The sequence below is a fragment of the Miniopterus schreibersii genome (assembly GCF_964146895.1).
Source record: "Miniopterus schreibersii genome assembly, chromosome: 8".
NCBI classification, from domain to species: domain Eukaryota; kingdom Metazoa; phylum Chordata; class Mammalia; order Chiroptera; family Miniopteridae; genus Miniopterus; species Miniopterus schreibersii.
The window spans coordinates 48,152,944-48,170,456 of NC_138109.1; the positions used below are offsets into that span (position 1 = coordinate 48,152,944).

Genomic DNA, 17,513 nt, shown 5'->3' on the forward strand with positions numbered 1-17,513 from the left:
CCTCTTAACTATGCAAAACACATATCAGTGATCAGTTATCATTTGAACCTTCGTACAACTTTAATAAGCTGTGTTTTATATTTAAGTAGTTTCTCCCCTGGTGGTTGCCCATGGCAGACTTTGGAGTTTGATAGCTCTTCACTCCTTATTTTACATTTCATCTCAAAGTAATTATACGCTGTGCCCTTAAGTCTCAAAAACAACAAAATATTTATAAGTACACGATTAAACACTGCAGATAACAATATTGAAACTTCAGGAAAAGACACTCCAGAGCAAGGCGCTTCATTCTGGAGTCTTCATTCCACTTTCTTCTCTAAAAACTTCTGTCTCTCCATGGGCATCTCTCATGCTTGTTACAAGTTCAGGGGACCCTGCCTCAAACAGTCTCATCATTCATGATGCCATTTTGCAAGGGAGCTCTGGCCACCAGCTTTGAGGGACACACAGAAGGATGATCTTGATGTTGACAGCGTTAATGATAAAGGCAGTGAGCATGTGTTGGTCTACTGGTGCTGCACTAGGTTCCTTATCACACACCATCTATGTTTAAGCCTTACCACAGTCCCACTCAGTGGGTGTTATTATCTTTTCATTTTACAGATGGAAAGACTGAGGCTCAGAAGGTTGAGGTCCCTCAGATAGTAAAAGACTGAGTAAGGATTCAGGCCTAGCTTACCCAGATGTCAGCCCTGAAAGGGAAGCTGGGTAGGTTCTTGGAGGTACCTGTTGTGCTTGGTCTTGAGCATGACCTCCTCTGGGCACTGTACCTGACTTTCGCAGTCAGGCTGACCTCACGGCCTCCTGTTTCCTCAGCACCCTGTAGTCACCCACACAATAATGATCTCCATACTTGTCTTCATCTTCCTGAATTGCTAACTTCTAGAGGGTATGGGAGCTATGTCTCACATCTCTCTGTCTCCAGGACACAACACAGAGCAGAAACTCAAAGTTTGTGGAAGGGATGCTTGAATTAATGGGGGGAAAATTAATGTGTGTGTGAGTGAATTAATAGGTCGTTTCCTGCTCTTCTTTCAATTCTTAATATAAAATGGGCACAGCCATCCCCATAGGTTCCTGGATAAATTACTCCATTATTTTTCTCTTTAGCTGCTTCAGCCCCCATCATTTCTTTTTTAGGCTACCCTGTGCTTTCTTATTTTCCACAATTGACACTATATATTCGCTAAGCCAAATCGAGCCTTTTAAAACCGTAGGTTTCTACCCATTAGTGAGTCTTGAAATTAGGTGGCGCTCAGCATTCTTTTTAAAAGATAAACAGACTAGAAAAGAATACACCTTATCAGCATACTTGGCACATAGAAAGCCACAGTATTTGTTTCAGATGGATGGATAAAAAGAGGATACATATGTATTAATAGCACTGATCAAATGTCAGACATTAAGACATGTTTTAAGCAGGACAAATGCCACATTGGCATTTAAGACAGTGTATTTCAAAATGTTTGGCTGCTATCTACATGAACGAAAACATTTTACATTGTGACCCATTATATATCCGACTGTGCCCTTGATTGCTATGTGAAGTATATTGCTTACTATTTGAAATACACTGTCCTAAATGATATCCCAATGTGTAACCTGTAGTCAGACATCACTTGTCTTGCTTAAACAGTTCCTAGAGTTTTATATTTACTCAGCTTTTGTAAAACTTGTGGCCAAGGTTTAGAAAGTTTAATCCCAGTACAATTATTCTAACATCATCTGATCAAAAATAAATACTACAGAGAACTTTAATGGGGAAGAAAATGGAAAGTTTTTAAAAAAAATTTATAGTGGAAGCTTAACTTTGAAATGCACAGAACTGCTTCGTTTTGTAGTGTTCTTTAAATTTGTTTCTCCAGATGTTAACCCGAAAGCACTGCTGCTTTAGGTAAATCGTGGGGACTCCATTTATGCCCGTCAATAGCATTAATATAGGATTTAACTTTAACTTGCTGTGAGAGAGCCAGGCTTCACTGTGGAATCCATTCATGTGCAGAGCTGCATTGCCCAGCTCATTGGAGATAAGACAGTTTTGACTTCACATGCCAAGCTTTTGCCGCTTTGTGTATTTTCAAATTGTCTATGACTCTGCAGAGACAGGCTTTTGATCGGTTTAGTAGCAAATTGAAAATGTTCTTAAAAATATCTAATACAGAAGTAAATGCCCACGCAATACCGCTCTTCCTGAAACAAACATCTGTTGAGCGCTTACTCTGAGCTAGGCCATTGTTGGACAGTACATCACACAATCGAGCAAGATACAATCCCTGCTCTAAAGGAGCGTCTGCTCTAGGAAATTTCCCACCTTAGAACTTGGTTTTGTCTTACCTGGGTCTATGGGAAGACTGAAGATCCTCCCATTTGCCCGGGCAGGTGCACCCTACAGCCTTCACCTTGCTCTCTGCCCTGGGAGGTTGGCCTGTATAGATTATAGCCAAGGGCTGTCTTGTTTGCTGGCCTCAGCAGAGGAGGGAGAAGAGTGAGTCTGAAGTATTTGTTGTCCCAGCTCCCTCCTTGCTAGGCTGGCCCTATGTGTTCCAGGGCCCACTCCCCCTCCTGTTGTTTCTCCAGTCCCCCACAGGTACCAGCTTTGGGTGACTGCACTCTCTGCCAGGGCTTCTCTAAACCCTGCCTGGACCTTAATTAACCATCTCTTCAGCACTGGGTACCTTGGCTGGGCACTACTTTTACTCTAACCCTTTTCCTTTAAGGCATTTCAGTTCTGACGTCTTAGCTAAGTTTTCAACATAGATAGTTGAAACAATTTCAAAAGATGCATGTACATTTGTATGTTTCCGGGAAGCCAGCTTACTAATCAATATGGAAAGGCATTTAAAACCACAGGTTCTGGTTCCTACAGTGTTTTATCTCTCCTCAGTTGATACTTGAAAAGCTCCCTAAATATTTGTTACTGTGGCTGATATTGATCATGGCCCATGACGCAGTCATTGCCATCATTGTTAATTACCTGGTCCCCTAGGCTTCGTGGTAAACATCCTGGGAGGATTCGTCTTGACTGAGAGCGAGAGCTCACCCCCTTCCTCACTGGTTTGCCACCAGCCCCACTCCGTGAGTCCTAGTCAAGCATGGCCATCTGTTCTCAGGGATGAATGAAAAAGGGTGAGGTAACAATTTAAACCCTGGCAACTGCAACAGCAGAAACAGTGGCCTGTTGTATGCCAGGCGTCGTGTTGGACCAGCTTCATGTTGTAACGTTTAAATTACCATCTTGTTCCATCTTCGCAATTACTCTCTGAGGTAGCTCTCAATTCCGTTATATAGACAAAGGAGCTGGGAGCTAAGGAGAATAAAGGACTTGTCCAGGATGGCTCAGTGAGCTTCAGAGCTAAAATGTGAACTCAGCCCCATCGAACACGGAAGCTTTCTTTTCAGTCTCATCTTCCAAAAGCCTCGTTGTCTTTGCCACCAACTTCGCCAAAGGTCACATTTACCTTTGTAAATGTTTGATCTCTTCAAAGTTTAAACTTTTTTAAAAAATTGGGCATTCTATAAATTGCAAAAAAAAAAAAAAAATCTGATTTGGATTAACGTCCTTCCTTTCCAGTGGCAAAGAGTAGAGAGCATGGGATCCGAGGGCAAATGAAGGAGAGTAAATGAACTGTGTATTAGCCGAGGCCCGCAGAACCCTCCAGTAAATAGTAATGAGACGTTGACTTTTCTGCAATTTAGATATCGAGTCATTTGCCCTCGACCCAGTGAGACTTTCTCCTGATTCCAGAGTTTGAACTTGTGTCCTTGGAGAATAAAAGGTTTACCACCGACCGGCTCAGTCACTTCTCTGTGGTTTTAGAACAACACCGCCTGAGCTTGAGTCCCTTAGAAGCGAGCGTTTCCCAGAGAGTCTGCGCTTAGATGAGGGACTGAGGCTAAAAGAAAAGAGAAAGCCAAGAAGTCTATTTGAAAACTGTCAGTATCATCTCAATGGGGAGTTATGATGTTTTGACTTCAATGAAAAGACAAAAGAAAGCAAGCCAGCTGGTTATAAATTTAATTTATGAAAAATAATACCACAGGCCTAAAGCATCCAACAGTACAGCCATTGATTCTTCTTTCTGGTTCCTCGGGGAGCCGTTGCTGTATTTGATACGGTGAACTTCAAATTGTCTTACTTTATCATGTAAATGTCATATCAGCCATACAGGGAGAGCAGCTGAGGAGTTGCATGCTTGCTGGGAAAAGACAGGAGAGTGTTTTTCACTTCTTTGGGAAAAAAATATTACTCGGTTGACAGATTTTCCCTGCTGTGAGGATTGTTGTTGTTTTCCCAATTCTTTCCCTCCTCTTCTTTGTTTCCACTACGACGTTGCATTTCCTCCGTTCTGTGGGAGGCCTTGGGAAAGGGTATATCATGATGTTCCAGATCTATGGTCTTCCTTCACCTCTGGGATTATTTTTTTTTAACATAGTTGTTGGAAAGTAGGCCGTTACCTGCCAGAAAATAAAACAACCGATTTTTCATCACGAGTTAAATAAACATTGAAAAATCAGCATTCTACAAGGACCATTAGCTTATGTATCACTGTAAAATATTTTATGACTCTTGATATAAAGGGTGCTCAGATAAAAAATAGTGTTATAACAAACATTTCTCCCTGTCATGGTTTATAATAGCCCTAATATCAAATAAATCTAAGTTGAATAGTGTGAGTCTCCAGAAAAACTGACCTCCAGTTTCTAATAGTTGGGTTAAATCATCGTGACGATGACAGCCTCAGATATAAGGAGATACAAACTTGTATCAACTCCCTAGATCATCTTTTATTTAGAAGAGGAGAGATGTCTCAATGAACTGAAATTGCTCTATAGTGACCCATTTTATTTATGTTTCTTCTTGTTCTATCACTTCACACACAGTGCCAAAGAGAGTTCTGCCCATAGCTCTCCAGGGTTCTTGAGAGATCAACCCACAGAAATACATAAATTAAAAACCATGAGCAGTTACATCTGTCAAATTAGAAATTAGTTTTAAAGTGTAACAATCTCCACTGGTACAATTTGGTGAAACTGATGGACTCATATCCTGTTGATAGCAAGGTAATTGGTTTGCAAAGCATTTTGGCAATACATAAAAGTGCCCATTTCTGTCAATACTATTTTATACTTTTGGGAATTTAGCCCTAGGAAATACTTTAGAATTTTTTTAAAAAAAGATAAGATGTTTATAGCAGAATGTTTATTATGAACATTTAGAAACAACCTAAGTATTCAACCATTGAAATACTTTTATTCAATTTTTTAAAATCTATGTGCATTTATATACATGAAGTTTAATTGATAGCATGTAAAATTTTATTATATAGGCTCAGTGAAAAAATTCTTATGAGAATATAAAATTATTGGACATATATAAAATGGAATTTGGTCAAATGTGTTGATTTAGCTTTTAAATTTTATTTTAGTTTTACAATGTTGTTTTAAATTTAACAGTAATTAAGGTCTAAAAGCCACTTGACTGTGAAGATTAATATCAATGAAAAGTTGTGTGTGTTTTTTTATTGGAACTTTGTTAAGAACATTGTGGTTGTTCAAATGTGAACCTTTGAGGCCTAAAAGTGTCAAGGATTTGGAAAATTAACACTTAAATGTTTATACTTAAGCAAAAGTGGAACCAAGTAGATAAACAGGAGTTAGACATCTTTTGTAATGAAAGCTCCCATTCTTGTTCTTTTTTGGGTTTTTAATGTTGATAACCTGGAGTAAAAAGATCCCATCAGATAACTTAGACAGAAGTAGTCTAACGTGTTGCAGCAGTGCAGCTTGTGGCCACGACCTGGAAGTCCTTAGGTGAGTGGGGTAAACCGGTTCTGTGGGAGGGGCTGTATCCCAAAGAACCGTCAAACAGAAGGAGAATATGAGAATGTCCCTTCCAGGCTGGAATCAGACCTAAAAACAACCACAGAGAAAAGCCTATTGAAATAACCTAAATATCCAACAGCAGAGAATTGGTTAGATAAAGCATGCTGTAGATGTAGGATGGACTCTCAAATGGGCATTGAAAGTAATGTAGAAAAATATATATTAATCTGAGTAAAGGCTACTGTAAACTTATGTGGAAAAAGTGAGATGTAAAACTATGCATAGAACATGACTCCAATTTTTACACTCATAAGAAAATAATTTAAAAGATGTAAACTTGTCAATAGTGGCCATCTGAATAGCAGGATAATAGGCAATTAATTCTCTTTTCATGTCTGTGTTCTTCAATTCTTTTCCTCCCCCAGTTAGGACAGTTGTTTGTAAAAATTGTTTCTTAAATTGAGTTTAATACAGGCACTCAAATGAGTAATGATCGAACTGATACCTGAAATAATTTTGGAAAGAGGTAACATGAATTAAGATACAATGAAATAAAATAAAATGCAATTTTGATTGCATCAATTGACTAAAAGTCCACAGCAGCGTTCAGATAAGGTTTTATTTTTATGTAGCTCCACCAGTAAATAGGTTGCATTGAAATACCAAATACTGATATTTATATACATTCAAGCTCTTGCTGAAACTCATTTTTTTCTGAAAAAAATTTGTTTTGCTAGAATTACGATGTTATATATACCAGCTTCAATCAATTCTTCCTTCTTTCCTTCCTTCCTTCTTTCCCTCATTTTATCTTTCTTCCTTTCATTTCTACAATAGTAAGAAGAGTGAGTGAGGATGGTTTTAGCTCAGTTTGCCCATTTGCAAAAGTTTTGGGTTCATAAAATCTTTTGAAAAATGAAAGTAGCAGGCAGCGAAGACCTTCGCTTAAGTACTGGTTAGCAACTAGATAAAGCTTTTACTCCCCAAACACTTTAGTGCCTGTGATTTAAGTAGATATTTGGGGCACATTGGGAAGCCTGATGTTAGCCTTCTAAATTCATATAGTGAGAAACAAAAAAATCCCTTAGCCTTGAATATTACTAAATAGGACAGCCTGCAAAAGGACAATGTATGTTTTTGTTTGTGAATATATTGAGGATGATTTTCCCCCAAATTTGCCAACTTCTTATCACTGAATATACAAGCACTGCAGTTAATGAAATGCCGTAAACTCTCAAGGCTACTACCTTCCCCCACGCCCCTGAAAGTATTGATAAATGGGAAGTTCAGTTATAATTCTGTTCTTGTTCTTTACTCATTTTTTTACCCCAAAATTTTATCTTTGCTTGTAGTACATGAGAATCTAGACTCCTATCATTTGAGGTCGAGGGACTATGGAATTCCAGGTGAAGAGTAGGGTGGGCCAGTGTAGTTAATCATTAGCAGGAATTTATAACCAACGCAACTTGACAATAGCAAAAACTATGGAAATAGTTCTTAGTGGTTTTGTTAAATATTTATGAAATAGAAGAAAGGAGGGAAGAAAAGAAGGAAAAAAGGAAGGAAGGTGGAGGAAGGAAGATACTTTGTCATCACACATGAGAAAGAATAATAGTCTTTTCTTGACCACTGTTTCTGCTGAGGGGGAATCCTTTGCCTTTTCTACCTCGGTAGTATAAAAGAGAATGCCTCACAACAGGGTAACCTACTGATTATTACCATAGTATTAGCCAGGTAATGAAATAATGTTATTTATGCGGCAGACAATTATTGCTTCTGTTTCTTTTAAATTACTCTGGTTTTGTGTTGTAAAACTTTAGCCGGGAGGTTAGCCAAAAATGATTTTCCCCCCTTAATAGAAGACTATTATTGAAAGACTTCTTTTTCCCTGCCTATTTATTTCTACCCTAATGCAACATACCTCCCCTTGTTTTCTCCTTCATGTCATCATTTACATTTTTGTTCCTTTCTCATGGATTTGAAGGATGACATCTAATAGTACAAAACCTCAGATTGCCCCAGGACCTAGCACAATGTCTTGCATAGTGTAGACACTCAGTAAATATTTAATGAATTCAATTTGGAACCCTGGGGAAAGAAGTCACAAATTTATCAAATAATTCACAAAGAGACATATCCCTGGCAGCTAATCCAGTTAACTGTATGAAGGTAAGCTGAATCCAAAACATGCTTCAAATCATTTCTCTTCTCATAAAATTTTTGTTTTGTGGCTGGAACACTTGTTTCTCGGTATGTTGATCAAATGTGACTTGAACCAGAGAGATGCACAATAAATAACACCAGGAGGCTTATGAATGATGTATAGAGCCCAACAATTTAATGACAGGTAAGGCAGAGGAGAGCAATTACTTTATTTCAGAACAGCCAAAGCCTGGGTAACGTAGTGCCGCCATGGGAATACTGAGTGGCTGTGACCAGTTTGGAGTAAGCGCCTAGAATTTAAAAAGTGTGAAATGTTCTGACAGGTTTTTTACTTTTTTGGTATTAATGGAGCCATTGCTTTGGGTGGGCACAAATGAAAATGGCTTCTCTAGCATTTTACTAGTGAAGGGTATCTGGACCAGCTGAATGGCATTTACCATTTTAATCACATTTCACTTGCAGTGAAACAATAATTTGTTTTTAATATATCTGTATTGATTTCAGAGAGAGGGAGGGAGAGGGAGAGAGAGAGATAGAAACATCAATGATGAGAGTCATTGGTCAGCTGCCTCCTGCAAGCCCCCTACTGGGGATCGAGCCCGCAACCCGGGCATGTGCCCTGACTGGGAATCGAACCGTGATCTCCTGGATCATAGGTCAATGCTCCACCGCTGAGCCACGCTCACTGGGCTATGCTTTTTTTTTTTTAATCTTCACCCAAAGTTGATTTTAAAAAAAGAGGAAAGGAGAGAGGGAGAGGGAGAGGGAGAGGGAGAGGGAGAGGGAGAGGGAGAGGGAGAGGGAGAGGGAGAGGGAGAGGGAGAGGGAGAGGGAGAGGGAGAGGGAGAGAGAAAATGGAAGAGAGAGAGGGAGAGGGAGAGAGAGAGAGAGAGAGAAAGAAACATGGATTGGTTGCCTCTTCTATGCTACCTGATGGGAGATCTAACCCACAACCTTTAGTGTATGGGACAATGCTCCAACCAACAGAGCCACTCAGCCAGGGAAAAATTATACTTTTTTAGAAACAGGATCCTTCATGAGTCAGTAAAATCTGGTGAGGAGTGCAAGATCTCTGAAGCTGGGCTCCCCAAGTTCAAATCCAAACTCTGCCATTCACCAGCTGTTAAGTAAGGGCAGGTATTAAATCTCTCTCTCTCTCTCTCTCTCTCTCTCTCTCCCTCTCCCTCTCCCTCTCCCTCTCCCTCTCCCTCTCCCTCTCCCTCTCCCCCTCTCTCCTCTCCTTTTCCTCCCTCCCTTCCTCAGTATTCTCTTCTACAAAATGGGAATAAAAATGGAATGATCTCAAGGTCTTTGCGAGGAGTAAATGAATTTAAGAGGGGAAAATGCTTAGAATAGCACCAGTTTCCTTACATGTGCTCAGTAAATATTAGCTGTGGCTTCTATGAATACCCCAAAACAGCAAGTTGAGACTACTTTTGCAGCTTGGCTATGAAAACTGTAGAGAAATTGAGGTCATCATCAGATAAAGGGCAGAGATTAAGATTTTTTTATTTCAGATAGGTGAATGATGAATATTTTATATACTGGAAGAAAAGAAATGGTTCTTAGAGGCTGGCAGGTTCAAGATGTAGAAAAGAGAGGCATGAGCGAGTGGAGTAATATTACTGAAGAGATGAGGGAGAATGGACCTTAGAGAAGAGGTGGATAGATGGATGGACCTTGAATAGGAGGGTCTTCTTGTTTTCTAAGGCTGAGAGTAGTAAAGAGGAGCAGATAGTTAAAGGCATTCAAGACTAAGAGCTGGTTGTCTTTGTGAAATAGAAACAAGCTCATCTGGCAGGAGGAAGAGGGGGCAGGAGTGAGGAATGGAGTAGGGCTGACAAATGAAGTAGTTACATAGTTCTAACTTCTGGAGGCAGGATGACGCTTGCCAGAATGTATAGTCTGACAAAAAGAGTGAGAATTCTGGTATGAGAAAAAATTGTGTTCACAAAGTGAGACATTGGTGTTTGCTTCCAGAGGTGGAACATTTCCAGGCATTAAGTCTAAGGTGAACCATTTCAAAATTTTTGTGGTTTCCAGTGTGAAGTTATAATTTGAAATAATTCTTTACCACAAATAGATGATTGATTATATCCATGCTTTTCCTGATTTATTCAATTATCTTTCTCTTACTTACAAATATGCAGTGCTATTGGAAGGGAGACTTTAAAGGTTGGATTAGATCCTATTCCTACACCACCCAATCTGTTCTTGAATATACTTATAGATGGGAAAGTCACTTTTTATAGAGGTGACCATTCTATTTCTGAGTAGTCTGGAATCCATTAATATTGAAATATAAGTGCTAGAATATGGATTTTATTTTGTTTGATGGTCACACAAAAAGCCCTCCCAACCTACTTGACCTTTTGCAATGTCATCTTGTCATTTTTCCCACCAAGATGAAGTCTATCCCCATCTCTTGAATCTGAGCTTGACTTGTGAATTGTTTTGACCAGAATGAGACAAAAGTGACACAATGTGACTTTTGTGCCTAGGCCTTAAGGGACATCACGGTTTCCCCATTTGCCTTCTTGTAATCCTGAGCTAGCAAGTGAAAGAGCCCAAGTTCTCTGGCCTGCTGGAGAGAGGCGAGGAGGTCAGAGGCCCTGGGGGTGGGAGAGCGTGAGAAGACACAGGCCCAGGCAGCCCAGCAGAACCACCAGACGTGGCAGCAACGCCAGCTTCCTTCCTGGGCCCCCAAATCAAGTTGCTCCAGCCATGTGGGGCAGGGGGCAACCCAGCACCACTGACCCCCACTCACCTGGAAGACTGGTGAGCAGGGGGTGGTTGCTTTAGGCCTCTGAGTTTTGAGAGCTTTGTTATTCTGCAATAGGATGTGAAGGGGAAGATTTTCGAGGCAGGGAGACAAATGAAAAGACATCAGACATGATCCAGGTGTCAGGTGATGAGCTGACAAGGAGGGAAAGTGAGATGGGGAAAACGTGGGAGAAAAGACATGAGGTTCAGTATGAACTGCTGATTGAATGGGGGTCGGGGGCAAAGGAGAAAGGGAAATAAAAGTATTATGACACTTTTTCTGGGAGATAATATTAAGAAACTCTGGGAGATAATATTAAGAAACTCTGTCTGGGAGATAATGTTGTAGACAACAATATGTCTAGGTAAAGAATCAGATTCTTGAGGAAGGTAAGTCCATTGTTATTTTTTGATGTGATGGCACAGCTTCCATGTCATAATGTTCCCTGAGCAGCTAGGGACACCGGCCCGAAGGGGAGGGCCAAGTCGGGGTGGAGCCCTTAGAGGTTTCAAATAAAAAGATGCAACCAGCTCTCCTTCCTTTTTGTTCCAGTCTAAAGGGTCTTTTCTCACTCCTTTCTCCTGTATTTAGTAGCAAAGGTGGATACATTAAGAGAAGGCAGAGAGGAGAAAAAAAGGGCAAGGAGAGGTCACACACAGAGAGAAAAGGGCAACTTGGAATCCTGTGGGATTCACCTTATTTTAGTTACACCTCTTGGAAGGCTGTTCTGCTTAAGTAAAAATAAGGGACACAACATACACACTCAACTAAAATTATCGCTTTTCAAAGGTCCCTCTTTAAATAGACCCAAATGAAAATAAGAAACTCTAACCTCAGCTTTTTAAACCACAATGAAAGGACAAGAGATGTTCCCCTTTCAGGGATTTGTAAGCATTCAAAAAGGGTAAGCGTGTGTCTGAGCAGGATGGCTGATGCCTGTGTGCCCACAGGGAGGAAGCTGAGAATGCTGAGGTGGTGAGGTTTCGCCCAGCACGCAGTGTCACAACTTCCCAGTCACTGAGTTGCAGAGTGTTTTTTAAAAAAAGTGAAAAATAAAATATACTGTCTGTCTTCTAAGGGAGATGGTATAGTGTAGTGATTCTGCAGTGTAGTGTAAAGGTTACATGCTCGTGCTCTGTGGTCAGCTAGAACTGATTCAAATCCGTGTCCCATCACTTACTAGCTTCATGGCCTCAGACACTATTAACCCCTCTGAGCCTCAGTTACTTCAGCTGTACAATGGGGAGAATACTGTCTACCTCAGGGGGTTGTTTGCAGAGTCAATGAGTTACTACAATATGTGAAGTATTTGACCTGGTAAGAGCACAGTCAGTGGTACCTATAGGCATTGGAATTACGGGTAATTGGAACTTTTGCATATTTGGCCCATCATTGAGATGATTTTTCAGGAATTTTTGCAACATAAAAAAGTGGGGTCTGAATGCATTTTAGTTAATTATTTATATGTAACAAATGTTTAATATAATATTATATAACAACAGGTAATTTTATAATTTAAAAGTATCATTAAATTCTCCCCCTGGGGACTAATTCTGTTGTTTCACAGTATCTTTGTAAATCATAAAGCAAATCAAAACTGACATGCTGGTTCCTCCATATTTCATCATTCAAAATCTTGAATGTAAGAAAATAAACAATGTTCTATTGTAGGATTTAGCAACTTCTTCTGTGAAGAACAAGATAAATATTTTCTCCATGCAGGTCACATATGATCAGAGCCCTGCCCTAGTGTAAATCTGTACTGTTTATTACCAGGATACTTATGCCAATAAGTGTTGAAAAAAGAAAATCAGTAAATGCCCTAAGTAAATAATGTGTAAGTGTTTCAGATTCAGATACATGCTGGGCTTAAATAAGACCATTCATCTCTCTCCTTGATCGGACAGGACCATTTTCATTGAGATGCAATGAGCTTAGGTGTGACTTTGAGGACTGGGGACCATTCAGCACATTAGTTCTAAACAACATCCTTGTGCTTTGCACAGATTTCTTTCTCTCCCTCAGAGGAGCAGTTTAGATACAGGGCTTTATGGCATCAGGCATAAGCTGCCATTAAAATCCTAAACTGAAAATTGTGTTGCCCTTTATGAAGATGAACAGCTGGTCAGCCCCAGATGATTGCCACCCTCAGATCTATTTGTGTTGAATACAAGCAGCTTGAATATCCCTTCATGACAAGGGGTGTTCGGGACATTTTCCAGATTCCCATTGGGAGCGAAATCCTCGCCAGTATTGAGTGTTTCTCGCAGCCCCTGCACCTGCCCGAGCTCCTGTCTCTGTGGACCCAGGACAAAAATATTCTCCTAGAAGTCACGAGCCAGGATTGTCTCGATCTTCTCTTTTATTCCTCATGGCCCAAGACGCTTCCCTGGAGACACTGGCAGAGTGTCCTTTTTCCCCCTCTTCGCCCTGTTGTCCTGCCTACCTTTCTATTTCCCGCTGACTGCACAGAGAGAAAAGGGAGAAATAATCTTAAAACATATGAAGTACCCCAAAGCATTTATCCCTGGACATGCTGAGAGCAGACTACATTCTTATCTTTTAATTCAGTGTGTTCCGTGAGCTCTGTCCTTGATCACTTTTGTTGAGCATTGGGAAACCTGTGGGCTTGTGACCAAGGAAAATGTCTTTGCACCAGACTAATCCGTAACACAGTCCTTTTTGGAAGAAGGGTATTCAGGGAGGAGTGGCGAAAAGGGAGCTGTGAGCTGCTTCTGCCCACATGCCCTGTTTCTTATGACGGATGGTGATCTCTCATTCCTGCCTCTCTCTAGGTCTCGAGCATGTGTGCCGTCCTGCGCGGTTCATCTCCCAACTTCATCTGACTCTATTCTGTTGGTCTGGTCTTGGGCTAATTTCCCTTTACCTACCTTATGATCTGTAAGTCTTAGACTAGAGGCCCAGAACTGTCACACACACTGCACAGATGTCATCTTTATCATGTGATGGCAGCCAAAGGTTATTCTGATTGGGGCAGAGGAGTTCCTTTACTGAATGGAGAACACCCATCCTGAGATTTTTGCAAACACATCCATTTTTGTTTTCTTCATTGCCCTCTGGTTTATTTTCTGAGGACATTCTTTTGACTCCCGGGCTGAACCAATGCTTGTCCTATGTTTGATGTATCTTGCCTTTTCTGTTCTGATTGATCTACTGCAGGTAATTTCTAGGGGAGATTTCAATCTTTCAACGAAGTCAGGTTCCTTGACATACAGGCCCAGTGTCTCTAACCCATTCAGACAGAGAATGAGCTTTTATTAACCACAGAGAAAATGACATGTTTTTCCTGTTCTAAAATCTAGATACTCCTAGTACAATAATTTTTTCCAGTAACGTGGCTCTAGATTGTTTTCTCTGGTTGACTTTCTTCCTTATGATCAGATTTGTGGCTGTAGCCTTTCCACTAGTTTATTAATTTGTAATACCTTCCCCAGCACAGTATCAACATGCTTACAGTGATCATCTGCGGACATGCAGTGGAACTGAAATCCTGTCCACTCTACATTTGTCTTCACATCACTAGAAAAGTTTACTCCAGGAAGTGAGTATCTGAGGGGTTATTGGAATGTAGAGACAAAGTCAACATTCTTCCCTTTTCCCCAAACCTTCCAAAGCCTCATACAGTCAAACCAGATCTTGGTTACCCATCATTGATTTCCTCTTGACCCTTGAAGACTCTTCTGAGTATATGTGTGTGAACTCCTCACTGTCCAAATTTATCCCTTTTCTGGTCAATCCTCTTGTAAAAAAAATTCACACTTTCTACATAACATACTGGCCTGAAAGTAGTAAAGTTATTTGTAGCTGTTGGTTAATAAAAACAACAAAATTGACAACTCCCACGTCTGTAATTAAACGTGTGAAACTAACAAATGAAAATAATAGAGAAAGATATTTTTTCTTTACCAGTCATGTTGTGACATCAATGTGTATTAAGTAATGAGAGTGAGAACTTGGCAGATTCGCTTTTCATTATGGTGAAAATTAGCATTCGACCGCTGATCAGAAATAGATTTACGAAGAGTTACCACTATCAATAATCATTTAGAATTCATTTTACCCAAATAAATTGGAATCTCTAGGGATAGCAAACAGGACTTTTCTTCTGCATTTCTGAAAAAGGGATTAAGATAATAACTATTTCTTACAACTGCATCTTGAGATTGGAGATAAACCACATACATATGGCTTTCTATACCTGCCCTTAAGGTCCCTGTAAGTGTAAACATGAATAAATGCTTCATGAAACTAAGAAAATCAGATGGAATTCAAAAATAATGTTGGATAAACAGAAGTCAGGAAATCATGGATTTGAAAGATACCAAAATGTCCATTCTCTTGCATAGTACCTCTAGCTGCTATCATACTTAATGATCTCAGAGGAAGAAAGAACAAGATCCTTGAGTATTCAGCTTTAGGAGTCCCTTCACCCCTGTCCCAAATGCTAGTTCTTCAAACTCTCTTTATAACAGTAAATTATTATGGATGTATATGGCTTAAATAATATTTAATAGAGATAGTAGAGGTGATGAAAACAGGTAGTCACTATCCTTTTTTATTGCCCTGAAAATATGATATATAAGAATAATAACCACAATAATATCAATGTTGAATGTTTAAATGGATTATACAGTCTTCTGGGTAATTTTGTTTAGCATTGTTCTATTAGTATCCATTGCTCTTATAGATAAAGAAATAGAGACTTAGGAAAGGTAAGGCATTTGGCCAGTTGCACAGTTCGTAAGGGACAGAGCTAGATTTAGACCATCTACTCCAAACCTTCACTCTTAACCTCCTGATCTTGCATCATCATATGGTAACTGTGAATTATTTAAAAGCTCTAATTAGGTCCCCTTCTGAGTTTTCTCATCTTTGGATTAATTATTTCCAATTTCTAACATTTTTTCATAGTGTCATGTTCTTGCATTAGTCACTAAGAGAACTATATGGTAGACTGTTAGTTTAAAATCCACACACATCAAGAAAATCAGCCTAATTGGAGGAAATTAAGGTAGTTGCAATTTCCTGATGATTAAGCACAAGAATATGTTGCTAGAGGAAGTTGTAGAATTTTCTCTTTTGAAAATCTGAAGGGAAAAAGCACAATTAAGGTTTTAACAAACTTTAATTTGGACTCTAATTTCCTGATTTTTTAAAATGAATGGTTTAGAGTAGGTGATCTCCTTGGGTTTCCCCAAGACCTAACATCCTGAAAGTCTGTAACTTCAGGTAGAGATTGGATGTTTTAACCTTTCAAGGTCCTTTTTAGACTATTTTTATGCTTGAATGATTCTTGACTCTGATTTGGCTCTACATTCTTCAGTCTTTTTTAAATAGAGATCTCATAAGAGCTATTATTTAACAATATCCCAAATGTACAATGTACAAAATTAAATACACCTGTGCATTTAGGACTTCAACAATCACAGTTCATCAGTACTATATGTTCATTCTCCTATTTGATTAAGGTTAAACAACAAGATAATATTTCTTCTTTGGGTAGCATTTTAAAATGCATTGTGTATGTGATAGATGGGATCTTATAAATGCATTAAGCATGCTTATTTTAATATCTAAGCATATGCAAAAGTTCTAGAAATATTTTACATGCAAATGCCTAGGAATCTGCAAGGGCCCATAATAGCAATCCATACTCTGTGACTTCAAAGCCTTACTCTCGTCAACTAATCACTTGGCTATTTCCAAATCAAATTTCTTCAAACAAATCAAAGGTGTTCGTCCTACCCAAGAACCAAGTTCTGTGGCAAGTTGACATTTTAAAATCAAGCTGCTTATTGAGATATTCATGCACTGAAAAAGGTCCCCCAAATTTCTTTCAAGGGATGAGAAACACCTTTTTTCATGCTCCAATGACTCAGAAATTTGTCAAAGAGAATTTTATCAAACTTTCTTCACACACAAGGAAAAAAAACTCACCTTTGCTGTAAGAGCCAGCATTTGGAATTTTAGCCCAAAAGATCTTTCATTTTCTGAAAGGTTATGAGCCCCTGAGGTTTCATTCCTTTGGGAGTCATAATGTTGGCGTTGCTTCTGAGTTGTTAAGAAATAACACTGATTAAGAGGAGAGAAAAAAAGGAGATGTTCCACATACCAATGTTAAATGCCTTCACAAAGTAAGACTATTTTAAACACCACAGCATTTGTGGTGAGTAGAATAAAGTGCCCAGTTTCCCAGGGAGCAGAGCAGAAAAGAAGAGACCGATAATGATAAATAACTAACCTTTGTCTAGGGCTTCTTAGTTCAAGAAACTGTGCCAGTTTTTTCACATGCATTGTTTTATTTAATCCACCCAACAACCCTCCAAGAAGGTACTTTTGCTATGAAATTTGTGCCCTTGAGGAAGCTGGGATTCAGAGAAGGTGAATAACTTGACCAGAGTCACAAAATCCAGCTAGGGTTCATGCCAAGCCTCTGTTCTTAATTGCTCAGCTCTGCTGCGATCTTCTCTAAGAGAAGGATACCACAGAAACAGGAAGAGGTGACAGAAACAGGAAGGCCAGCGTGGGACTCCAATGGACAGCTCCCCAGAACCCACACCCCAGAGCCTATACGGGCTGGCTTAGAGCCAACACCTAATAAGTATGTGTGGAATGAATGACTATGAATGAATGCAAAACAATGTAAGATAAGTTACATTCTGGCCCTTCAACAACCCCCTGCCCCAATCATCTCCTCTAGTCCATTCTAGCATCTGTCAGTTGCCCATGATTCTGTAACACA

The 17,513-nt window shown here is 39.6% G+C and overlaps 1 protein-coding gene across 7 annotated transcripts in view; it reads left to right on the forward strand.

The window, feature by feature from the left end:
• Positions 1-17,513, forward strand: part of ST6GALNAC3 (ST6 N-acetylgalactosaminide alpha-2,6-sialyltransferase 3) — a 457,852-nt gene that overhangs the window by 321,388 nt on the left and 118,951 nt on the right. For 2 of the 7 annotated variants that reach the window (XM_081144623.1, XM_081144625.1), the window contains exons 4-5: positions 14,211-14,312; positions 17,223-17,372. The exons of 3 other annotated variants lie outside the window; for them this stretch is intronic. In XM_081144623.1, the coding sequence (XP_081000749.1) occupies positions 14,211-14,312; positions 17,223-17,372 (252 nt within the window). Of the gene's footprint in view, positions 1-14,205; positions 14,313-17,222; positions 17,373-17,513 lie in introns of those variants that run through there. 2 more of the 7 variants (XM_081144624.1, XM_081144629.1) reach the window with 2 other exon arrangements.